Source organism: Manis javanica, chromosome 1, assembly GCF_040802235.1.
Source record: "Manis javanica isolate MJ-LG chromosome 1, MJ_LKY, whole genome shotgun sequence".
NCBI lineage: Eukaryota > Metazoa > Chordata > Mammalia > Pholidota > Manidae > Manis > Manis javanica.
The window spans coordinates 116,154,272-116,180,653 of NC_133156.1; the positions used below are offsets into that span (position 1 = coordinate 116,154,272).

The window sequence follows — 26,382 nt, forward strand, 5'->3', positions numbered from 1 at the left end:
TTGATCATCATCAGTGAATGTACTGAGTGGACAGGCTACTCTTTAACTGAACCACCACTGTTTGTAAAAACATATCAGAGGAACAATGGTTGGCAAAGGCCAACGACCTTCATTAAAAACAGCCCAACAATCAGCAACTCAGTGTAAAAGCGCCATACAGCACAACCAGCACTATGTATGTTAAAGATTAACAGGTTCTTTCCTTCTGTATAAAAGACTCTTCTATTAAAATTCCCAGTGTAGCATTCTAGCTACCTCTCCCCTCTCAGATTTTAAGGTTTCTCTAAGTTCATAAAATATCAGAATAATCTTCAAAGATGGATAACAACTTTGGTGAAACACCTGAACTCCAATGCTTCTTAAGGAACAGCAGATGCCCCATCCCCTAACTTGAACCATTTTGAATGAACTGTACCTGAAATCCAAAGCAATGCAATTTATCTCCCTAACCGTGGAAGGATCAGAGCCAAGAAAAATCAAAGAATTCCTCAGAAACAAGAGTCTCCCCTGCCTTCTAAGACAAAATAATAAGAACAATGTTGTCTCCAGTCTGCAGTGAGCCTCCCAGAGAAAAGCCCTATTGTACTTCCCAGTCAACTGAAGGCAACTCCTTGTTGCTGCAGGAAAACAAACAACAAAAAAAAGCCACCCACTGAAAGAGGTTAGTTTATAAATTTCCACCCACCCATCATGCCCACATCTCCTTCTGGATCTTTGAGAAGACTAAGCTAGTCAAACTACACTCAAGTGACCCTTAGGCAGTGTCACAAGGTTTATGTGAAATGATCTTGATAGTGATGGTGTATTGAGGGAAGAGGTCTGCAGGAAAGGGGACAAAGAGGGACCAGAGTGAACAAGCTGGCTCAAGGCTCCAAGGAACCAACCCCACTCCACACACTGCAGCCCAACCACTGCTAAAAATAAATAAATAGAAATGAGTAAAATATCACTGGACTAGGCCAGGTTATCCTGAATCTAGAAACAACAAAATACCCTATAATTTGAAAGATGGAATTGCACAAGAATAGAGCAATGTGGATCTTACAAAAGCAATTTATCTTTGTCTGCAGCAGGGTGGAGAAAAAGACAGTAAAAGAGAGCATAGGTCAGATCCTGCCTGCTACCAACTAGTTCTGGGTGACTTTGAGCAAGCTGCTTAGCAACTGCAATAAAGCAGTCAGAACGCCTTCACAGAAGATTATTCCATGAAATGATGGAATAGAAAACCCTGACTGCTTTAACCCAGGAGTTTTAACACAGAATTCCTAAGGAGGGAAAAGGGTAAGAGAAAGGAAAAACCTTTGGGAATGTTCTGGATTTCCAGTCATGTAGCCTATTCTTTGCAGCTTCCCATCTCAGTAAAGGGCACTAGCTGCAACTGTTCAAGCCAAAATATGGAGGTCATCTTAAATCCTCCCTTGGCACTTATTTCCACCTCCAATCCATCAGCAAGTACTCTTGGTGTTACCCCCAAAGAGCTCCCAATCCACCCCCTTATTCACATCTCTATTGCTACTACCTTCTGCAATCAATTCCTAACAGGTCTCTTCACTCTTCCCCTTGCTATCCATCTCCCATGGAACAGCCAGATGATTTTTTTAATCCTCATGAGCTAATAGAAAATATATACATTGATCTCTGCCACACTCTTGGCACAGAGCTCCTAAAACCCTTGTTAATGTCCTAAGTTAAGAAAAGCACTAGGAGCATCTTTTGTTCTAATACTTGGTCTTTGACCCCAGTTCCTGACGGAGCTCCTAATCCCTTGGAATCTCTTGGGTGACAGCAGTGCTTTCTGGTCAATGAGGTGATTCTCAGCAGGCCCCTGGATAGGAGCTGGTCCCCAGAAGACCAAGCCATGGCTTAAAAGCTGGGAATTTTCAGCCCACCTCCCATTCTCCAGAGAGGGGAGAGGAGCTGGAAATGGAATTAATGATTGATCACACGTACATGACGAAGCCTCCAGAAAGATCCCACATGTATGGGTTCAGGAGCTCCCAGGTTGGTGAACACATGGAAGTACCAGAAGAGTGGTCTGCCCAGAGAGGGTCTGGAGCTTCCCACATACCTTGCCCCAAAGCTTCTCTTCCATCTGGATGTTCACCTATATCCTTTATCATATCTTTTTATAATAAATTAGTCAACAGTAAATAAAGTGTTTTCCTAACCAAATTAACTATACCAAGGAGGGAGTGTGGGAACCTCTGAACCATATACAGCCAGCCTGTCAGAAGCACAGGTAACCACCCGGACTTACAGCTGGCATCTGAAGAGGGGTGGAGCCAGTCATGTGGCACTAAGTCCTTAACCTGTGGGATCTGACACAACCTCCAGGTAGACAATGTTAGAACTGAGTCGTACAATACCTGGCTGGTATCAGAGAATTGCTTGGTGTGGAGAAAATCCCCACACATTTGGCGACCAGAAGTATCAGAAGTGGTGTACTTTTTGTGAAAGTAGAGGAGACACACAGAAACAAGAAGCACCTCCAAAACAATCCTAAATCAGTATTCCCTCATCTGCAAGAGAACCTGAACTCTAGAACGAGACCTGTAAGAGGCCATTCACCATTCAGCCACGACCTACCATTCCAACATCATCCCAGGTCACATTCCACCTGCTCCCCACCCTCCAGGACCAGATGTCTCTCTGTTCTTCTAGAACACCCTGAACTGTCTTCCATCTCAGAGCCTTCGTATGCACTGAGCCCTCTGCCGGGATTCCCAAAGCCCTGGCTTCCTTCTTCCCATCCTTTAGGCCTGAGCTCAGCCTTTCCCATCAGCCTTACAAAGATGCCTGTTCTCATTACTCACTATCACATCATCCTGTTCATTTCTCTTATACCTAAAATTACCTCATATATTTATTTGATTGTTTATTTGTCTCCCTACCATGACCCCTACTAGAGTGTTCCACATGGCGAGGACCTTGTTTGCCTTACTCATAACGTATCTCCAGCTCTAAAAACAGTGCCTGGCATATCACAAGCCATCCAATGATTGATTTTAGCTCATTCTAAACAAGTAAGAACCCACAAAATTTAAAGGAAATCCACATGAAATATTCTACAAGCTACGTTGATGGGCCCATCTAGTGCCTGATCCTTCAGTATCAGAAAGCTATTTCTGACATGTAACCAAAGTCTCTTGGGTTGCAATTTAAATTTTTGGTGAAGATAGCCACTTTTCCACATTTTAAAAGCTGATTGATTATCCTTCCTGTAAGCCTCCTATCTTCAGTTTCACTTTTTAATCCTTTATATTCACTACTTTCCTCTCAACTTCCATGCACTTCAAGAAAGATTTCTAACCAAAACTGAGTAGTGGATTTGAGCATTGAAACATCAGCCAGTCTAAGAACAGCATTCAACTTCTGGGCTCCATGAGTGCCAGACCTTTTCTTATGGTCCTGAGAAAGAGTCACAATGAAATCATTTTACATACCACATCTCTGTGTTGTCTGGGCACACTTTCTTGTTAAGTATTCTGGCTTCCACTTAAACCAGTTGCCATTTTCTTCACCTGGCCTGTTTTTAAAGCAACATATAACTGGGTTTCTCAAAGCTGCTAGTATTCTTTTTCCATTTTTTCTAGGAGATTTATTTTATGTGAGAGCTCAGGGCTTATATAACAAAAGTAGGAAACCAAGTAAACATGCCCTACAGAGTATCCTCTTCAGGTAGATGACAGCATTTAAAGTCCTGTTTCCTATACCTTGCCAATGTGCATATATTGTCATTTAGTGTACACAGTGTTGAAGGGTCACAATATAGCCATTTTCCCTGCCAAATACCCTGATTACACCACTTCCTATTTTCTGTCCTTTTGCCCCAAAATTCGACAAAAAGTGAGGAAACCAAGACAGTCTTTTCTATGGATCAAATGTCAAACTGATTGGGAAATCAAGAATTTGCTGAATGGTATCTGGTATCTTAAAGCTTTCTTTAAAAATCTGGCTACACAGGCTAATAAACAGGCTACACAGAACAAGTTATTCAAAATTCCTTTAAGAATTCAAATTAGTAAGTCAAAAATAGAAACTAGCACTTCCAGAAATGTCAAAATTCTCTTTGATTGAGCAATCTTCAGCAGCTTTGAGGCTCCACCACTTATTTGCATATGCCACAAAAATCATCAGTGTGAAGTTAACACCTAACAAACTGTTAAATAACTGTATTTGAATACTATACCTACCCTTGCCTTTAAATAATTCATATCAGGAAGACACATGACAAGTGTTACCTACCTTAGCAGGGGGAACTTTTCCAGCAGCTGTGATCTGACCAGTAAAAAACCGTCCAAAATGATTTGCAGCTAGTACAACAGCCTTATAGCTTAAAAAAGAAATAAAGGGATAAATAATTCCACAATGTGAAAGAACACAGGCTCATCTTTCATCATAAGCCATCAATTAGTCAAAGAATGAGGATAGCTAACATTTATATAGTAACCTACCATGAGTCAAAAGAAGTTCTAAGTGCTTTATGTTTAATCTTATGATAGCTCTCACAATGTCATGGGGATAGATACAATTTTTTCTTCATTTTGTTGGGAGATGAAGAGACTTCAGGCACTAAATGGCAGAGCCTACCGAGGCACACTCTAAGCCATGCGGCTCCCTGGTGTCTTCACAACAAAAACTACAGAGCAGTGGGGATAAAAAAGAAATGAAGGAGAGGCAAGAAAACTAACAATGGTTTTCTCTGTGTATTGAGACTACAGATACTTCAAACTTTCTGTTTTGCCTTATTATACTATCCAAATTTTCTTTGATCACTATGTGTTTTATACAGTAGCGGGAAACCATTAAAATTTTAAAAATTAGATTAGCTATATGCTTGTACATAATAAAATTCCAACCTCAGAATAAAAAACAGTTCCCTTGATCTCTAATGGCTGAAAGCATGGGATTCTGAGACACACTGGCCTCAGTTTGAGCCCTTGTGCTACCAGTAACTAGTTCTGTGACGTTGGGCAAGTGTCTTTAATTCTCTGATCCTTGCTTTCCTCATCTATAAAGTAGGTACAGAGAAAACATCTATCTCTTGGAGTTGTTATGAGGACTACATGAGATAATGCAGGTGAAGTGTTTAAAGTAAAAGCCTGTCATAGTAAGTGCTTGGTAAATATTGGTGTTTCTAGCTAAAGAAACACTCTTTACAATAAAAACTAGTAAAATATACCATGTTTTCTTTAACAGGCTACTTTTACATATTACACTAATTCATCTGCGTATCACTTTACCACTTAAACGGCACTTTCGCACATTCTCACTTGGTAACACACACTCTACCTTAATATTGTAATGCAGCTATTTAATGATATCCACCAGCTAGGTGACAATAAAACCTTTCCCTGATCATATTTTTATGAGACAATACTTTAATTGCTGCAAAAGCATGTCATGTTGACTACTGTAACTTTCAACTGTCATACTGAGAAAAATAAAAAGACTGAACACACAGAAAATGTATGAGAAAATGTTGAAAGTGGAAAAAAGTAATAGAAGCAGCTATTTCTTTGATGAGATTTAAAAAGCTCAGAATGAACATCAATGAAGTGGAAGGAGCATGCCTTTACAGCAATTATAACGATTTATCACACATTGTGTGAACATGTACTAGATTCATCTCAAACTATGACCTCTGCATATATCAGCTCAGGACACAAGACAGTGATGCTTTGAACTGTGTCCCCACTGATCCCCAAAGGTTCAAATTTCAGCCAGCTCTGGAGCCACAGTGGATAGGAACAGAAAACAGACATATTTCTGGACACCCCTCCTTCCCTCAATTTACCTAAGGCCACTTTGCTCTTAATTGGATTTGTTTATATTAACTCATAATATTTCATTTGCTCTGAAGACTCTGCAGCTAAAAACCACTGATCTAGAGCTACTGGTTTTGATGACCTTTCAAAATGTTACATTGTACATTTTCTAATATAAAATGTTAAGTCCCCACTGCATAACATAACACTTCTACAAACTAAATAAATGTGGCAAAATTTATTTTGTTCCTTGGTATATAATTTACACCACAAAAAATACCTTCAAACCAACCATTTGCCAAATTATGTTGAAGACAACATTTGTTTTTAACTTGTCACTTTAGCTTATTACATCTCATTTATACTGAAAATGAACAGCTGAAACCCAAAGTAAAATCTGTGGCATATTTCATTTGCTATCCCTAAGACATAAAACCTAAGAAAACTTCAAGCTCATGTGTCAGGCTGTAAAAGGCTTTACTCGGGCTAGTCTTTTTTTGTAAACGCACTTTTATTTTTTAAACATGTTCATTTGTTGATGCCTCATTCATATTAGCAAACTGTCACCACTAAGAGTTCATGCTTGAAATCTAATTAATTCTTGTATATTCAGTGATTCTGTAACACCTTTCTTTGTTGACAGATAGTAACCGCACTAGTAGGGGTGAGGATTTAATAATATCGGTAACTGCCGAACCACTGTGTTGTATATTGGAAACCAATGTAAGATTGTCTATCAATGATATGTCAATTTTAAAAATTAAATTAAAAATTTTTCTTAAATCTAATTCTTGGATGAGCTGATTTCATAAGCATCATCCAATTTCCAGATTTTGCCCACTGCCTAGGCAGAGTCAGCAACACGCTGCACTCCTCTAGCTCTGCTCCTCTCCCTACTCCAGGGCAGACAGGATTACTTTGGCCCAGGCACATTTCTGGGCAGAATGGGCCTGAGAATCCTTCTAACAGAGCATGCCAGACAATAAACAGGGACTGCCTTAGTGCTGGCAGGCAAAGAAAGTTTATTGCCATCTTGGCCTTAAAAGGAAGAGGACATAGTTAGCTCTCAGTCATCAATTTGGGTTTTGACACCAGATGAAACTTCTTCAACAACAGACATTTTCCCTATTCATTAAGTATTTTATGAACTTACCTAAGCAAAACCTAATTAAGATGATAAATCTGCTAATGTATTTATATTAGATTGAACCACATGAAACTGGTAATATCCAACTATTTCCGACCTATAAACTTGCTGTGGTAATCAGTTCACAGTATATACCAATGTCAAATCATAATGCTGTACACCCTAAACTTATACAATGTCATATGTCAATTATATCTCAGTAAAATAGGGGAAAAAACAGCAATTTCAACCAATGTACATATGTACACACACACACACAAATATGAATTACAGTATATTGTGACAGTCATTTCCTTTGGTGGAAAGAAATACTTCCATCTAAGAGGAGTTAAAAAGGAGTGTACAACACAGTGCAATATGAAGAGCTATCTGCTATCTTAAGACTGTGAGTCTTAAAAATAATTTAAGTGCACTCTCAAAAGGGTGCAGTCTCCAAAAATTATTACAAGTAAAATCACTGTGAGAGAGAAGAGCTACACTGAGCATGTTTCTGTAGTACCACGGTGCTTTTGTGCAAATGAAATGGAAAAGAATAAACCTACCCAGCAATGTTGGCCATGGAGCTTAGCGCGTCATATCCCTGAGCAATTGTGACTCTTGGAACCTGGTCCATTGCCAGAACTGTAGTTTTTCTTTTGGAAAGTTTATTCAGCAAGTCTGGATTTTGGGCTGGGTAAATAAAACTAATCAGTGTTCCTGATGTCTTTAAAAGGTCAGCTTCATGAACACCTAATGTTGGATTAACCATGGGGGCTCGCACCTGAGAAAAAAGTCAAGTCACAGATTAAAAATGTAAATACCTTTATCATATTTTTAAGTAAGTAGGACAATTTAAATAATATGCCATGATCGAAAGAGTAGCCAGAAGTAGTTTTTCACCAAGAAAGTTCTGACTAAATTAGTAAACAAGGCAATGTACACAAAGATCTATGCCATTCCTCCTCTGGCTCATGACCTATGAATTGGTCTGAGAAAAGAGAGCACACACCTGGAAATAGTGTTGGAACAGGTTTGACAATGAACTGCAGAGCAATGGAAAAATATGTTGGCTCAACAACAAACCTGTCCTCCCAACATCTGTTATTCTGCTAAGATTAAGAGACATAAGAATAAATGGACAGGAAGTTTTTGTTGTGTGCTCAAATTCTTGCTAATTCTGGCAAGCACAAACATTTGGAGTGGGAGACGTTAAAAATGTTGTACATGAAAATCTCCATAGTAGTACATATTGACTTATGCCACCCTAAAATTTCAGATAAATATTTATAGATGAACATGATGCAAACTACTAGTCTTGCTGAATTAGGTTTAAGCAAAAAACTCCAACATATTCTGTTATGATAATTAGTGTCAAATCAATGAACACACACTCCACATGAAAATTCCAAGTGTCCACTTTTTTAAAGCCAAATTTTTAAAAGCCCACTTTTTCTATATCCAAGTTTAAAATCAGTCTTCAATTAAAGTAGATCGTTTCATTAGCTCCCAGTTCACAGTAGTGCTTTTAGGCAAGTAAGCATGGGAAAAAAACGGTGTTGGGACTTACAATATTTTAAAAGGAAACTGAAACACAAGCACTGGATCAATACTTTGATTTTACAGCATTTCATCTCAATTTACCTATGAGAAATCTTTATCTGTTATTCCCATTTCAGTTGTTGATCTGGTGATACATGGGACTTCAGGTCCTGGACTTAATTAAGACTCTCTGACAGGGTCTGTTTTTCCTCAGTGAGAATCTATATTATAGATTTAATAAAAATTAGAGGACAACTTTGAATTAATTCTGCTGGCTCCTATCAAATGCTCAGCTGAGATGCTGGCATCTGAGCAAGATAGGCCAATAAAATGTTTCCCTGAATGTGCTTTTTAGATCACTAATTCCTCAAGATACTTACTGGCTTGACTCAAAAAAGAGGCCTCAAGGTCAAGTAGTTTATTAATGCAAGGATACGGTTATATAAGTTTCTGTATTATAGATCTCTCTGTGCCTTTAACCTAACACATTATGAATCTCAAAAAGGTACACAGAGAATTTCCAAAATGTACATGCTTCCTACTGACCCCTTATTGTGGGACATTTCAAAAGGTCTGATCTCTAGAATATACGTTGGAATGAACTATACTTACTCTCTTTTCCCTAAGGTCTTTTCCTATGCCAAGTTATATCACCAAGAAAAAACTTAAAGATTAAAAGCTGAATTATAATTTATCTCCATACTATAAATTCTACTATTAATTTTTTAAAGGAAAAAGCAGTTTTATGTCCTCTGCAAAAACCACTATTTAAGACCCTATCGAGTTACTCTGTGGACTTCATGTACAAACAAAAAACAAAAAAACAACTGTAATTGCTTCCCCCTAAGAAATTAATACCAAAAAAAGCTAGTCTTTCACTTAAAAGTGAAGCATTTATTTTAACCTGATAATCATCCTTATATAATCCATACTTCTCAGTATGCCTAGGTTGCAGAAGGCTTAGGATATAATTTAGTGCTCAACTTTATTAATCACCTGTACTGCACTCTTAATACAGTCTCTCTTCATTTCTCTACATGATTTTTACTTCAGATTTTATTTCTAAAATCTTTCAGCACATAAATTTCTATTACATATGAAGACCTTTTATTAAAAGGTAGGTAAAGCTACTCGCCACTCAACCCAATGCTGACTTCTCCAGAATAGTCCTGCCCCCTCTAGAAACAGCACTTATCTCAGTTAACTCACTGTTCCTTCTTAGGTATCAGATCACTGTACATTCAGTCCCAGGAGGAGTTCCATGCTTTCTTTCCATTCTAGCAGCAATTAAATACTCACCTGTGCATATTCTGGATATTTATAAATCATGTAGTGCAAATTTTCCCTTGTCAGATAAAAGGGAATTTCCACATAGCAAATGTAAAAACGAAGATCACATTTTCTATTCTCATTGTTAAGCACTGATCACACTTCCTGATAAAAGTTCTACAGGAACATGAAGAATATTCACAACATGCAACCATTTCTTTGAGCAAAAGACATCATTTGAAACTATGAAAAGCTATAACAACAGACAGTAATTTAATTTTTCTATGAAAAGATTTCAAAAAATCAGCATGCCATAAATAAGAGGGGAAAAGAATAATTACTTTGACCACCAAATCAGAAGCCAGCACTTCCTTCGCCCCTTGGATCTGGGCACCTGCTGCTCTGTAGTGATCATCTGAGAATTTGGAAGCTTCACCAGCACCTGATTCCACAAGAACACTAAAACCCTGCTTGATCAAGGCCTGAACCCCAGCAGGAGACAATGCCACTCGCTTCTCATTTTGGAAAATCTCCTTGGGGACTCCAACAGTAAGTTGCTTATATGGAATTCCTACAAAGGCAAAAAAAAGTAAAAAAAACACCAAAAATCAATGTTTTCATAATCAGAAAATGGAAATAGGCAGTCTATTCAAAATATACTGTACATATGTTGCTGTTCAAAATTATGTTCCTGATTCATAATCTTAATTCCCCCTTTTTTTTTGATAAATGATGGCAAATTTTATGACTACTCTCCTGAATATTCTGAATATTTTATTTAACCAAATGGCTGTCTTCAAGGCACATGGCAGCTTAGTTTCTTCTTAGGAAAAAGTTGAGTGGTGAGACCACTCAACATGCTAACTCACTTCTTCAAACTAACTGTTGGATTTAAGTCTCCCCTTCCTTACCTTTAAGGAAGGCAGAAATAATTAGCTATTTTGAATAATAATCCTATACTAGACACTTTGATGGCCTACAACACCCAAAGTTCCCTTCCTGGAAATTTGGCCACAGGCAATGCCTCAGAGATTTCCAGGTGTTATATTTTGAGACCCTACATTTTTTACCAAAACTGAGTAGATCAGGGATAAGCAGTTGGGTTAAAGATAATAGTCTACAGGCCAGACATGGGGAAAACCAGCAGTCTATGAGATGACTTACACAAGAACTCTGCCCAAGGACACTCTAAATTGGCCCAACCCCACCAGGGTCTCTCTCAGGAAGTTTGAATGGGAAGACCCACAGAAAGGACAGAGGATAGAATGGTACAGAAGCTATTTGTAAGCACAGCCATTAAGTAATCAAAAGGAGGTCAGCAGCAACTGTAGTAGAAACATCAGTAATGGATATGCCAAGAGAAGTCACAGCTATGAAATTCAGAATAACATACTCCAAGAAGCAGATGAAGAGTTTCCTGAGCTCCCAGACTCCCCAAGAATCCATACAATAAACTGTCATCACAAAATATAGCCTGATGTGATTCTGTTCCTTGCAACCCAAAAGAGCCTGTATATTTATATAGGTTCAGACCAGCTTTAGCTAAACAACATTCGTTTCTTCTGTTGTTTTACAGAACATGTGCGCATAAACAGATTTTTCTAAATAAAGAGCATCTGCTTCTCTGTTTTACTAAAGGTTAGGAAATCCAATCTAATAACCTGAACTCTGGATACACATAATGAAAAAATAAATTATCTCTACAGAGTAACTTACTGAGACCTTAAAAAGATTAAATCAACCTAAAAATGTCTGCATTTGAACACAGTCTTAGAGCCCACAGTAAAAGCCAAAGGCAAACATATGCTGAATATTACTCTCTACTTGAAGGAGCTAGAGGAAAACAGAAAGTTGGCAAATATTTTGGATTGATATTCAAAGTAAAATCATGTAAACTTAGCTGGCGTTCACTTATCTGACAGCCTCTAATCACCCAGGCCCTACCTACCATAAGTCAAGGAAGCTACCAAAGACAAATGATGTCACATCAAGTTGGTGTAGCCAACTTGAAAGCACTTCCACTGGCCAAATATGAGACAATCTGAGCACCAAAAATAATAATTAATTACCATGTAGTAAAATACATCCAAGGATCAAAAAGAATAAATTGCAATGTAGTAAAACATACCCAAGGATGTTAAAATCCATGAGTTCATAATGATACTTAAAAAATAAGTAAATATTTTTCTTTAAGTTTCATCAGTTGACTTTGGAGGAATTAATGGTGATAAACAGAATAATAATCTCCCAAAGATATTCATGTCCTAATCCTCAGAACATATTGAATATATTACAATATACGGCAAAATAATTAAGGTAGCAGATGGAATTAAGGTTGCTAATCAACTGACCTTGAAACAGAGAGATTATCCTGGATTATCTGGGTGAGCCCAATGTGATCACCAGGGTCCTTAAATATGGACAAACAGGGCAGAAGAGTCAAAGAGTAATTTGAAGATGCTATGCTTCTGGCTTTGAAGACAGAGGAAGGGGCCATGAGCCAAGGAATGTAGGTGGTCTCCAGAAACTAGAAAAAGGTTAAGTAAACAGAATCTCCCCTAAAATGCAGCCCTGCCCACACCTTGATGGAAGCCTAGTGAGAACCATTTCAGACTTGGCCTTCAGAAGTATAATAAATCTGTGTTGCATGAAATCAATAAGTTTATGATCATTTATTACAGCAGAAATAGAAAATTAATACAGAAGTGAATCAGCTGATTATTATCCAAACCAGTATATAATGGGAAAGTCAAACTTACGCCCCACCTTACCAGTACAATCTCAAGGTAATTAAATAATGCAGGAAAAGTTTTTCTTTATAGAAAAATTCTGGCCAATAAATGAAGACAGAATGATAGACTATCACCATTTTGAAACCCCTGATAATATCATGGACTTAACTAATGATCATCAAATGGCTGCTATAGCCTTTGAGTGAAAAACTGATGGGAACTTCATAAAGGATGAATCTAATACCTAATTAATATCTACACTCACTGATTAAACTTCTTGATGTAATGCAACAGATAGTACACAGCATAACCTTTGAAGTATCCCTGCCAAAAAAAGCAAACGTGACTTTGATCAAGTCTCTAGATCTTGCTAAATGTTGTAGAAAATACAAGGGACAGAGAAACTGATTAAATACCAAAGGAACTCAGTCAGCCTAACCAAAATGTAAGAAATTCTTAGATTACAGTGCAACAACTAAGCTCTTCAACAAATATATTAAAAGAAAAAAAAATGAGAGAAATGCACAAATCAAAACAGACCTAAGAGACATAGCAAGTAAATACAACACATGGACTCTGTTTGGATCATTATTTGAGCAAGGCAATTATAAAAAAGAAAAGAAAAGAAAAATTAAGAAAATATGAACACTGACTTTTCATGCTTTTCAATGGTAATAGTAAGGAAAAATAGAATCTTCATCATTTAGAGATACAAAACAATTACCTAGGAAACAATCAAGAATCAGAAATTAAACAAAAAGTCTTAGTCAATAAAGAGACCTTGAAGTCCATGCCTTTACTTAGAAGGACAATTCTCATGTCCTCAATGCAGTTACTTACTTTTATACAGTTTTATCACACTAGATAATCTGGTTTCCCAGAACACTTAAAAACAATCTGAAGATAAAGTTGAGGGCTCTCAGGGGCAGGTGCCCTGCCAAGAGTGACTTGTCATGTGAGGACAAAAGGCTGTGAAATCTTCTTAAGGCAGACATAAGAAATCAAAAAAAACTAGCAGTAAGCCTAGCAGTAAGGAGCCCTTAATGCATAAAAAGTCTTACAAATTTAAATTAAAAGGGCATTCTTCTGAGTGGCAAAGACTTCTGGTTGTTCCCCAAATGCCCATCCCTGTTCCTCCCATTTTTAGTCGAGCATGTTGCCACCTGCAATGAAAGACTGAGTATCTGAGTCTCCCTTCCAGCTACATGTGGCCACTGTCTGAGTTCTGGCCAATGAGGTGTAAACAGAATGGTTGGAGGGTCTTTAGGCAAGATGCTTACAGGAATCTGCCTTAGTTTAAAAGAGCCTTTTTAGCTTCTGGTCTGAGCCCCAGGACAAAAGCAAGTGGGGGTCCTAGCAGAGAAGGGCTTGTAGGCCACTGAAAGATTTACATGCTTACTCAGGATAAGCTAGGAAGTTAGTGGCAAATCTTTAGTAGAACTGTGACATGACCTTCCATTTTAAAAAGATTATTCTGCTGTCATGTACAGAACAGACTGCAGAGGGGCAGAGGCAAAAAGCACAGAGACCATTTAGAAGACTAGTGTAATAGTCCAGGTGACAGATTATGGTGGCTTGGACCAAGATGATAGCAACGGTGAAGGTGAGAAGACAGATTCTACATACAAGGTAGAGCTGACCTATACCTACAAAGAGGATCTAGGATGACTCCCAAGTTGCTGACCTGAGCAACTGAATGACATGAAGTTGCCAATTACTAAACTGAGCAGCATAACTGCAGATTAATTAATACACTTAGTTCCTGCTTCTTGATTTCTTGGGCCTAGATGGCCCATATACGGTACAAGTCCCCAACACTGACGAGGAACAAGGAAGAGCTGCTACGAACATTCGTTACCATGAGCAGTAGTTTCCTGGATATAACCCAACTGGTTTATCATTTTTCTTTTTCTATTAGCTTTTCTTCTCTATTAGCACTGATAATCAGGAACATCTATACATGGAAAATGTAAGAAAGTATAAGAAAGCACTGACCAGGTTTTTTTATTCAAAATGTCCATTCACAAGCCCCAGGCTGTAGGACTGCTCAACTTTTCCTTTTATCAATCATCAGGACATCTATTAGCTCCTATGATTTCAAGGTTTAATTTGGATACATTGAAGTAAGACTTTACCTGGTTTTATGGGGGCTTTACACCACAGCGCCTGATGGGTATGAAGGGTTCGTAAAAAATCCTTCTTTGCAGGTAGAACCTTACAGGACCCTAAATTGCTAAGTAAAGGACATGAACAGCCAGTCACCACAGTTTTCAGTAGGTTTGCCATGTTTTCATGTGAGCTCCCAACTTGCTGAATGCCCAACTTTCTTGAAAGTAAGTCACTAAGAGAAAAGATAAGAAAAGGGTTATGTGCTGAGAAAAACATACTTTGTCTTTTAAACATCAAAAACAGAAAAATACTCATCCAAAGAGCTTGGAAGATAACATTTATATGTGAGCATTTACAGCTAATTTATTTGAATGCCCTGTACTTACAGAAGCTACTTCAAAAGTCTGTTTCCAATTCAGGTATTTAAAAGTTGGCATCTACTTTCCCACTTAAATTGTAATTATAAACTCACTATCCAATTCTAAGGCTAGATCATATAAGTCTAACCAATCCCTCATGTAGCTGGGAAGTTCCAAAAAAGATGGCATAAAATCCAGTCACACCTTCCATGAAAGTTATCTTCTAAGTCTGCATGTCCAGCAAAAACTGCATATAACCAAAGTTATTCTTGAATTTCCCTGAGATTTTCTAAAATATAGTACAGTAGTAACCTGCCTAGCTGCCATGTGCTACAGAACACTGCAACCCACTGCAACCAGGTGCAGCAAGATGCTCCTGCTGTGAGACCCCCACACCGACATGGCATGAAAATGCAAACTGACTTGCCTGTGAGCCAAGTGCACATTTCAAGAAGTTAAATATGTGTGGTATATGACTCCAATTAAAAAAAAACAGAAAAATTCCATGGTTATCTTTAAATCTTTACCTCACAAGTTTGGGCTTGCTGACTTTGGTGTAACCAGGAACTCTGCCAGTGGTGTCACAGAAGTGGCCACTTTCTGCCAGCTCTAACCAGGCTCAGCGAAGCACCATTTGCAAAGCACCTTTGCTGTCACTGACCTAGAGTTCAGTGGCTACCTCCACTGCTCTCAGTGGCAGATCCTTAAGGGGATATGGAAGGTGACCCCACCATCCCCATGATTCCCAATGTTCCCCGATCCTTCTTTCCTTAAAAATTGGGAAGCAGACAAAACCCGGCACTCTATCAGTCAAGTTCAACTAACTCCACCAATTCTGCCTTTAGGCTCTGCCCCATCACAGGCCCTCTGGGGGGCCCAGCACCTATTCTCAGCAGACTCCATAATCTTCCAGCCTCCAGAGGAAGAAGGGCCTAACTCATTCAGAACTGCTGACACAACTCCCTGAAGCAACTTCTGGCAAATATCAGGAAGCAACACTGAGAATGGTAATCCTCAATCCAGGTGGTGCTTATTCTTAAAATGCCCCTTAATTCAATAAATATGTACTGAGGCTGAGTCTCAGAGGCCCAGCCGTTGGGAGCATCTGCAGAATCAAACTGGAATAAGCCCACACTTGGAGATAAGGAAAGTCAACAAGTCATAACACTACCAAGCAGAGTAAGGCAAGTCCAAAGTTCTTCAAGGGATCAAAGGAGAACATGTCCTCCTACAGGACTCAGAAAAGGAAAGGCATTTGAGATGGACAGAGTAATATGAAAAAAGCTAAGGGAGTGTTCAAGATGTGTTCAGGCATGCAATCAAAAATGAGTATGAATAATTCTTCGCATTTGAATAGGACATTTTATATTTTCAAAGTGTTTCCATATATGTCATTGCATTTCAGTCCTAAGCATTCCTGAGTCTCATAAACACTCTCCTCGTTTATTCATGGGCCACTTGTAGCATTATTTATGGCTGAGAATGGAGAGCAAATAAGTTCGAAATTCAGCCACACATTCGAAACATTCACTGAACCAAGGGAACTACAAAGACACATAAAAGATAATTCTTGTCTTGAGGGAGATTTTGTCCTACCATCACCAATGACCTAGTCCTATCCCAACCTCCACACTTACCCTAGTTTCTCTTCTCACATCATCCTAACCACCACCATTCTCATGGAGCTGATAGGTTTACCCAGACTTCATCAGCAAAGGAACAAAGCTAGCTAAAATAGAGTCCACATACCGTCTAAGCCTGGCACTCACTCGCTGTTTGACCTGAATCTCTATGCACCTCAGTCCGCTCACCTATAAAAGGAGGATAGGAAAGGTGGTTTGGAGGGCCCCATTAGGCTCTAGAAGTTTATAATGAGATGAGATTTTGCAATACTTCAAAGCTAACATCCTAGTTCATGGCCTGGAATCTGGAAAATGTACTCTACCTACTCAATTTACTCAAAAAATGGCCATCTGATGTTGGACAGATCCCTGTCAACAGATGTCAACAAAGTCAAGCCTTCAGAGGCCAATTTCCCCTACAAATTCCACTTGATTCAAGCTATGAGCATACAAGATGTGATCAGGAGGTAGTTTATTGGCAAGAGCAATCCCTATCACTAAGCCCAAATCAAAATCAAATAGAATCAACCATGAAAGATACTCAGAGAATATCTGAGCCATGTTATCACAGGCCAGTACTTGTTTACACCAAAAACAGTATTGTCTTACTTGTACCATTTTCTCCTTTCACTTTAAAGGTCTCTGTTTTGTTATCACTGTGCCTCTATTGCTCTGAAGCAATGGAGGGGAAACTTTACATCTCAAAATTGGGGAGGGGGGCGCTTTATTTTAATATGGACATTTAATTTATGTTATTTGGGTAACAAACTCCCCTAACAGATATTAAAATCCTTGAGAGGAAGTTCCTGAGAGAGAATAGCAGAGAAACTAACAGGTTGAACTGTGGATTGGAAGACCCCACTCCACAATTAGCTGGGCAAATCAGTCACTTCACTTCTCTGTACCTGATTTCCTGATTATTAAAATAGAAATAATAATAGCACCAGCCTTACAGGGTTGTTGTGAGGATTAAAAGGACACAACATTGCTATTCCTGTGCTTTGCACAAAATACAGGAAATCAAGCAGTACTGTTTGACTGAATGAATGAATAACTAGGGCTGGGTAAACTGAAACCTGCGTATCTATGGAACACATTCTGCAAGGACCTTCAGGAAATTCCCTTTGAAAATGAAATGGTGTGTAGACTTGTGGAAAAGTGATTCCATCAGCAAAGGTGAGCAGCTTGAGCACATTCGCTGGTCAAGAAAGTAATCCTAAACTGTCCATTCAATTAAAAAAAAAGAAAGAAAAAACAGCCGAGATTTGTAAATAAAAGGGGTGCGGTGAAGAGGAGCATTTTAAATAAAAGTAAGCAAGCAAGCCCCAAGGACACGTTTAGAGCCTGTCCTACAAGACTCTTTACAAACAGATCCCTTAAAAACTGTCCTGCATTGCAGGGCGAATAAAGGACGCTTGCAACCGTAAACAAGTCATGCTTTAAAGCCGGACATACCAATCAAGGACACAATACCCTACAGAAGCTTAGACTGGCAGGCAGCGTGACCTCGCCCAAACCCACCGGTACCGCCCCTCCCTCGGCAACTAAGATGCCAACTCGCTAGCATCTGCCCGGGACCGCTATTTATAACCTTACCCCGCAGGCTATTGGCCGAGGCTGCGGAATACCAATTCCGCCTAAGGGGTTCCAATCAGCTCTGCCCCCTCCGCTCTCTCCTCGGCCGCCAGCCGACGCCCCATTATCCGCAGGTCGAAGCTTGCCGCAGTCACCAGCAGCCCTCCCGGATCTACACTCACAACTTTTCGCTCCTCAGCTCCTAAGTCTCCAGCCGTACACCCACCCATTATTTCCTCAAGATTCAAGCACAATTTCGGGGCGTCCAGCTGCCACCTCTCTGGGTGCACTACCCCGCCATCCAGAGTCCTCTATGACCTCCCTCCCTCCTCCCATCTTACGGGCCAAAATGACCTCGTACAAGTCCCGCCACTCCACAAACCCCAAAACTTGCACCAGCACGGCTGCCTCGGCGTTCCCTGTACTCTGCCAGGACCCACTTCCCGAATTCACTCGCCCACTGCCTCCAGCAGGAGACAAAAAAAGGGGGGCCTCGAGGCACGGTTCTCCTGCTTCCCGGCCCCAACCTGGGACCAGCGCGCGCCCGGGTACCCCCGCGTCAGGTCACTGCCGACCCCGCCCCCTTCTCTTTGACAGGTGTCGCTCCCTGTGGGGGTCCGTCCCCAGCAGCGTCCCCTTCCCGGCAGCGCCCCAGGAGCACGCCGCAATGGCCGCGCCGCGTCGCTCACCTTGGGGGGAGGCCCGCAGCCGCGGACGGCGCGCAGGGGTACGCCGCGCTGGCAGACCCGGGAGGGGGCCCCGGCGCTGAGCCTCCAACCCGGAAGAACAGCCCCAATCCACCGCCGCCAGCGGCCACGTGACTGCAGCACAGCGGCCCCCCCCCCGCCTCTACCCCCACCCCCCAACCTCGCGCCCCCACCCCGCCCGGCCCCCTGCGCCACCGCCAGCGTTCTCTACCCCGGAGAAAGAGACCCTACAGAATGCCCTCTTGGAGCGCAAAGGCTAGTTACCCCAAAGTCCTTCGCTCTCACCGTGGCAGCCAAAACCTCTTTGTCTCGAGCTCTACCCGCGGCCCCCGCTGCCCCCGCGCCCCGCCTCCGCGCTTTGGTGACGCCCGACCTTGTCAATCAAACCTGGAGCCGAAAGTGGGCACTTAGGCTTTCCCGGCTACATACAGATGTCCTCTCCCCACGGAGAGCCGGTTAGAAAGTGTCATTTTCTCTCTCGTGTCCCACCGGAACAAATGAGAAGATAATATAATTCCCCTTCTGGTACCTGACTTTCCTCTAGCTTTCCAGGAAAAAATCAGAACTTCTGTAACAGAAGGAGACCAGAAGGAAAGTGGGAGAGGCCAGGGAGTGGTGAAGGGCGGGATTGGGGGCGTTGCTTTTCCTTTCTGACGGGAGAGGTGGAGTTAAATTCCTCGGAAACTAAGTCAAGCCTCGAAAATTAACAATATCTACGTACTTGTCTTCCAACCGCCGGCGCAGAAAAAGCTGCGTGCATCTCTCAGTGTTGCTATCCAGCGACTGGAGGGCGCCCTTGGTGGACGTTAAGTGTCCAAAACAGGTCTAGGCTGATTTTGGCAAAACCATTAAAGGACTCCAAAACGTAATGACCTAGTTGTTCTTTGCACATAGTTCTGTTACTTAGTCTGCAGGTGTCTTCTGATTAAAAGAAGGAAGAATGAAATACGGAGTACGAAAATGGTTGGTTCACTTACCCAAAGTTGAATCAGCATGAAGTGTTAGTGTCGCCACTGTTCTTTAATTGAAATATTTAAAATGAGTAGAGAAGAATTATGAATCCAAGAGGCAAAAGGCAAAACAGATATTCCATATCCTTAAAAAGAAATGAACTGCCGAGAAACCCTTACTTTAAGAACATTTCTAGTGTTTAGCCAGCACTAAAGGTCATTCAACTAATAGACTCCCACTGCCATCCAGATAAGGTAGAGCCCTGTCCTGGAAGAGTTCACAGAGAGAAAAGGAGACAAGCCCCATGTTTTAAAATAATGATGAACCATGGTAAGTGCAACCATAGAGACAGATTCAAGGTACTACAAGTACAACAGGCAGGAGTAATTGGTAAGGATTAAAAGTAAACTTTCACAACAGATTGTCTTAAAGTCCAATCATTATGCTGTACACCTTAAATATTTGGAGTGCTATACATCAATTGTATCTCAATAAAACTGGAAGAAAAAAACCTAAGCTCTTGTTTTAAAACGTGTGTGTGTGTGTGTGTGTGTGTGTGTGTGTGTGTGTGTGTGTGTGTGTGTGTGGTTTTCTTTCCTCTTTCAAGACTTCAAAATCAGTGGTTCCCATCTGGGGACAATTTTCTCCCAGGTGTCTGGAGACATTTTGGTTGTTACATCTGGAAAGGGCAGGCCTGTAATGGGTAGAGGCCGGAGATGCTGCTAAACACCCTACATTACACAGAGCAGTCCCTTACAACAAAGAATTATCTGGCCCAAACGTCAGTAGGCCTAAGACTGAGAAACCCTGGCTTAAATAAATGCTCAATGGATTATTTAATTTGGCTGATTTATGATTATATCACATGAGAATAAATCCAAGGATGTCATACTGCTTTTGACTTTTTCTTTTAAATAGTAATTACATGGAAATTTTCTAAAACTCATTCTGCTCATTTGTCCAACATAATTTGGGTGCCATTGCTCCAGATGAAAACATTTGGCATTTGGAAGGTCCTGTTTTAGGCCTTCAGTTTGTACACAGTAATTACAATACATTCACAAGAGTGCCCAAAGAAAATTGGATTAAGTTCAACAGTTTGCTTTTAAGTTAGTTGCTTCTAAATCTTAGACACTGTCTTATTTGAAAGTTTTTCAAAGACTTTATATCCCCAATAGGTTCTAAGGGCCTTGTTTATTTTGATAGCATCCCTCTCATTTTGATAACACTCCCTCTTCCTTTCTCCCACTCTAATCCCCATTTAGAAAAGTACCTCTCACATATATGGAACTTTTCATTACAAATTGTTTTATAATTGGATGCCTTAATTTAAAATAATTATAAATATATTTTTAATTAGAATGCCATAAAAATGTAAACCCTCTGAAGTCGGAGACTTTGCTCCCACAAATGTTCAAAGATGGTATATAATATTTAGAGTTCTAATTTATCAAAAGCAAAAAAAAGATGAAATCTTTAGAAGAGTATCCCACCATTAGGGTCATCTTTGAAGCCTCAAACCATAGAGATGCCCAATAGCCAAAATTCAAAATGTAGACTGAGCCTGAAAACATATGTGATCAAAAACTGAAGTCCAAAGGCAACATGTTATGAAAACCCTGCATCTAACTAAAACCAGGCCAGAGAACAGGTCAATTGAATATGTTTTCATTGTGGCTATTATGTTAAACAGTTACCAACAGTTTATGCTTTCACACTTCCCTTTCATAAGTAATTATTAGGAAAATAAACAACACCAATAAGATAGTATTTCTCAGACTCCAGGGATCTTTAATAATGCAGACATTTGACAGGTTTTAAGGCAACCATCACTAACCTCCATCTCAACCTTTTTCTCCCAATCAATATTGAGTTTGATTTTAGGAAACCAACTCAATGAACATACACTAATCAATATTAATTGGAAGAGGAGTGAGGAGAAATTACATTAAGCAGCCAGCACTAAATTAAATAATTGGCCATTTCTTTAAGTAAAACTAGTTTGCACTTAGAATTGCTGTATCCAAAAAAACTGACTCTTAGCATGACTTTGTGGATATTGCCCTCTCCAAAAAAATAAGTGCCAGTGATAAAAATTTATGATATTGTTTATAAATATTTAAAAATTACTTATTTAATGATACCTTTGGGAACCTGGGAAGATGGTGAGGGATAGGGCAGTATTAAGGTGCTCAGGCTGCTATAACAAATTTAAACCAAAACTGGGTGGTTTAAAACAACAGAAATGTATTCTCTGACATCAGAGGTCTGACATCAAGGTGTCAGCAGGGTTATTCCTCTGGGGGCTTGAAAAAGAGACCATCCCATGCCTCTGTCCCAGCTTCTAGAAAAGATTCTGGTTGTCAGCAGTCCTTTTTGTCCCTTGGTTTGTAGTCACTTCATTCCAATCCCGGCCTCTTCACATTGCCACCTGCCCATGCACTTCTCTGTGTCCAAATCTTCCTCTCCTTTCTCTTATAAAGACCAGTTGGTGGATTTAAGGTCCACCCTAAATCCAGGATAATTTCATCTCGAGATCCTTAACTTATTTCCAAAACAGGATGATCACAAATTTGGGGGGAACACTGTTCAACCCATTATAGGGGCATTTTGTGCGTTTAAGGGCGCTATGTAAAAATGAGGGGTTTTTGTTGTTTTTTAACATGTGTATATTCACCAGTTCCTGAGTTTAAAGTGGAAATCCAAATTACTTCGAGGATGTTCAGGTGAAAGTTGGTTTGCATTAATAACTAGAAGAATTTCCTTATCTACTTTTTTGCTTTCTTAATACTCAACCTATTTGAATTTTTCCTTCAATTTTTTAAATGTTTATAGCAATATATTATCACCATTATCAAACTACTTGATTGTCAAACTCCATAATAGCAATTAACATGTTTATATTTAACTTTTTAAATACTGCATTTGATGAAAACTCCAGTTCACTTTTTTTTTTGGTATCATTAATGTACAATTACATGAGCAACATTATAGTTACTAAACTCCCTCCATTATCAAGTCCCCAGCACATACACCATTACAGTCCAAACACTCTTTTAAAATAGTTTTGTGAAACACATATCTTTATAGATTTTTTTATGCTAAATGTTACCGGTAACAGAAAAGCAAAAGCCAGAATTTCTTATCTCTGTTGGTTTTTGTCATACCACTCTCCTATCTCTTCCTACTTTAACTGTTTATTCTCAGTTCTTTTACCACTTAAATGTTCAAATGTTTCCAACGTTTCCTTGGCCCTCTTTCCTTTTAACTCTAATTTAAATTTCTCCCTGGCTAATATCAATGTGCTATGACAATTCCCAAAGCTTAATATCGTCCAGCCCAAATCTCTCTCCTGAACTCCAGACTCATGCAGCCAATGTCTGGTGGTCATTTCCGTTGAAATATCCATAGATATCTTTAACTCAACACAAGAAAATTCCCTTATGCTCCCCTCCTTTTAGCCAAAACAAAATACTTGCTGCTTCCTTTTTACATACTTTTCCTTCTATCCGGAGTGTTCTCACTGCCCCCATCTCCCATTCTTTGCAGACTTGTGCTCCTTCCCAGGGGTCTAGCTTTTGTCTTTTCTTCTGCGGAGCTTTCCAGAAAGTCTTATTCATCTCTTAATTCCCTGAGCTTAGCACAGTGCTTAGCACAGAACAGATGCTAAACAACTATTTTGCAGGTTTTTGTGAAAAGGAGAAAAAAAACTTAGTAAAGAAGACAATCCAGGGTTTAGCACATAATAGATTTTCAAAAGTGTGCCCAGTTTAATTTTGGCAAAGATGTAAAAGAAACTCAATGGAGGAAAGATATAGACATTTCAACAAATGGTCTTGAAATAATTGAACATCCATAGGCAAAAAAAAACAAAAATAAAAAACCCTCAAACTAAGTCTCACAGTTTATACAATAATTAAGTCAGAATGAAATATAGACTTAAATGTAAAACCATGAAACTTTCAGAAAAAAAATAGGAGAAAATTCTTCAGGACCTTGTGCTAGGTTTGACACTAATAACATGATCTATAAAAGGAAAAACTGATAAATTAAACCTCCTCAAAATAAAAACCTTTGGCTCTGTGAAAGACGATAAAAAGACTGGGAGAAGAAAAAAGCATAAGCAAAAATCTCTTGGACATAAACATGAGCGATTTCTTCATGAACATATCTCCCCGGGCAAGGGAAACAAAAGCAAAAATGAACAAGTGGGACTTTATCAAGCTGAAAAGCTTCTGTACAGCAAAGGACACCATCAACAGAACAAAAAGGTATCCTACAGTATGGGAGAATATATTCATAAATGACAGATCCGATAAAGGCTTGACATCCAAAATATATAAAGAGCTCACGCACCTCAACAAGCAAAAAGCAAACAATCCAATTAAAAAATGGGCAGAGGAGCTGAACAGATAGTTCTCTAAAGAAGAAATTCAGATGGTCAATGGACACATGAAAAGATGCTCCACATCCCTAGTCATCAGAGAAATGCAAATTAAAACCAACATGAGATATCACCTCACACCAGTAAGGATTGCCACCATCCAAAAGACAAACAACAGCAAATGTTGGTGAGGTTGTGGAGAAAGGGGAACCCTCCTACACTGCTGGTGGGAATGTAAATTAGTTCAACCACTGTGGAAAGCAGTATGGAGGTTCCTCAAAAAACTCAAAATAAAAATACCATTTGACCCAGGAATCCCACTTCTAAGAATTTACCCTAAGAATGCAACAGCCCAATTTGAAAAAGACAGATGCACCCCTATGTTTATCGCAGCACTATTTAGAATAGCCAAGAAATGGAAGCAACCTAAGTGTCCATCAGTAGATGAATGGATAAAGAAGATGTGGTACATATACACAATGGAATATTATTCAGCCATAAGAAAAAAACAGATCCTACCATTTGCAACAACATGGATGGAACTAGAGGGTATTATGCTCAGTGGAATAAGCCAGGCAGAGAAAGACAAGTACCAAATGATTTCACTCATCTGTGGAGTATAAGAACAAAGGAAAAACTGAAGGAACAAAACAGCAGCAGACTCACAGAACCCAAGAATGGACTAAAAGTTACCAAAGGGAAAGGGACTGGGGAGGATGGGTGGAAAGGGAGGGAGAAGGAGGGGGAGAAGAAAGGGGGCCTTACAATTAGTATGTATAATGTAGGGGGGGCATGGGGAGGGCTGTGCAACACAGAGAAGACAAGTAGTGATTTTACAGCATCTCACTATGCTGATGGACAGTGACTAATGAGGTATGTTGGGGGGACTTTGTGAAGGGGGAGTCTAGTAAACATAATGTTCCTCATGTAATTGTAGATTAATGATACCAAAAAAAAAGAAAAAAAGACTGGGAGATAATATTTGCAAAACATATATCTACAAAGGACTTGTATTTAAAATATATAAGGAACTCTCAAAACTCAAAGGTTAAAAAATTCCAAACAGAAAATGGGCAAAAAAATTATTTCACTGAAAAGGGATATAAGCACATTAAAAGATATTTAGTTTCATTAACCATTAAGGAAATGAAAATTAAAACCACAGTGAGGTATTACTAAACATCTATGACAATGCCTCAAATAAAAAATAGTGACAATGCCAAATGCTGGTAATGATGGGGAAAAGCTGGATCACTCATACGTTGCTGCTGGGAATGTAAAATGGTACTAGTCACTCTGGAAAACACTTTGGTAGTTTCTTAAAAAACTCAACATTCAACTACCATATGACCCAGCAATTATACTCCTGGGCATTTATCCCAGAGAAATGAAAATGATGTTCACACAGAAACCTGTACAGGAATGTTAATAGTAACTTTTTGCCGAATAGCCAAAAACTGGCAACAACCCAGATGTCCTTCAGCAGGCGAATGGTTTCAGCAAACTGTTACACATACTCACCATGGAATATTTCTCAGCAATGAAAAGGAAGGGACCACCAGTACACACAACAATTTGGATGACTCTCCAGAGAGTTATGCTGAAAGAAAAGAAAGCTAATATCCAAAGGTTACATACTGTATGATTCCATTTATGTAACATGTAACCTTTTGGGAAAAACAAAATTATGGAAATAGAGAACAGATTAGTAGCTTCTAGAGTTTGAGGAGGAGGAAAGGTAGGTTGAACTATAAAAGGGCAATAGGAGGGAGCCTCAGGATCATGGAAATGTTCTATATGTTGACTTTATCCATGTCAGTACCCTTATTGAGACATCGTAGTATAGTTTTGCAAGCTGCTGCCATTGGGGGAAAACAGATGAAGTACAAATATTCTCTCTCTATTACTTCTTACAATGCCCGGGAATCACCAATTATCTCAAAATAAAATATTTAATTCAAAAAGTAAGCCTGGAAGGTGTAGTAAAATATGGATAGTGGAATCTAAAGGGTAGGTATACAGGTGAGTACATAAACTTCTTTCAAACTAGCTGTAATTTTGAAGTTTTTCTTACAAAGTTAGGAAAGAAAATGTAACATTAACTATTGTAATTACACTGAAATAAAGTCTGCCTACTCCCATTATCTAAAGGCTAAAAGTAACATAAATTCAAATCATTAGTAACATAGATTCAAGCATACAAACTCATTCCTAAGTGCCTCTTTGCCAAAGATTTGTCAA

At 39.4% G+C, this 26,382-nt stretch overlaps 1 protein-coding gene across 6 annotated transcripts in view; it reads right to left on the reverse strand.

The window, feature by feature from the left end:
- The window catches only part of NNT (nicotinamide nucleotide transhydrogenase), a 110,439-nt gene extending 90,993 nt beyond the window's left edge, over positions 1 to 19,446 (reverse strand). The window contains exons 1-5 of one of the 6 annotated variants that reach the window (XM_073236435.1): positions 19,336 to 19,446; positions 14,570 to 14,775; positions 10,044 to 10,273; positions 7,458 to 7,675; positions 4,246 to 4,333 (exon numbers count right to left, since the gene is read on the reverse strand). In XM_073236435.1, coding sequence (XP_073092536.1) covers positions 4,246 to 4,333; positions 7,458 to 7,675; positions 10,044 to 10,273; positions 14,570 to 14,720 — 687 coding nt within the window. In that variant the 5' untranslated portion in view covers positions 14,721 to 14,775; positions 19,336 to 19,446. The other 5 variants (XM_073236457.1, XM_073236442.1, XM_073236446.1 and 2 more) reach the window with 5 other exon arrangements.
- Positions 19,447 to 26,382: the final 6,936 nt, after the last annotated feature.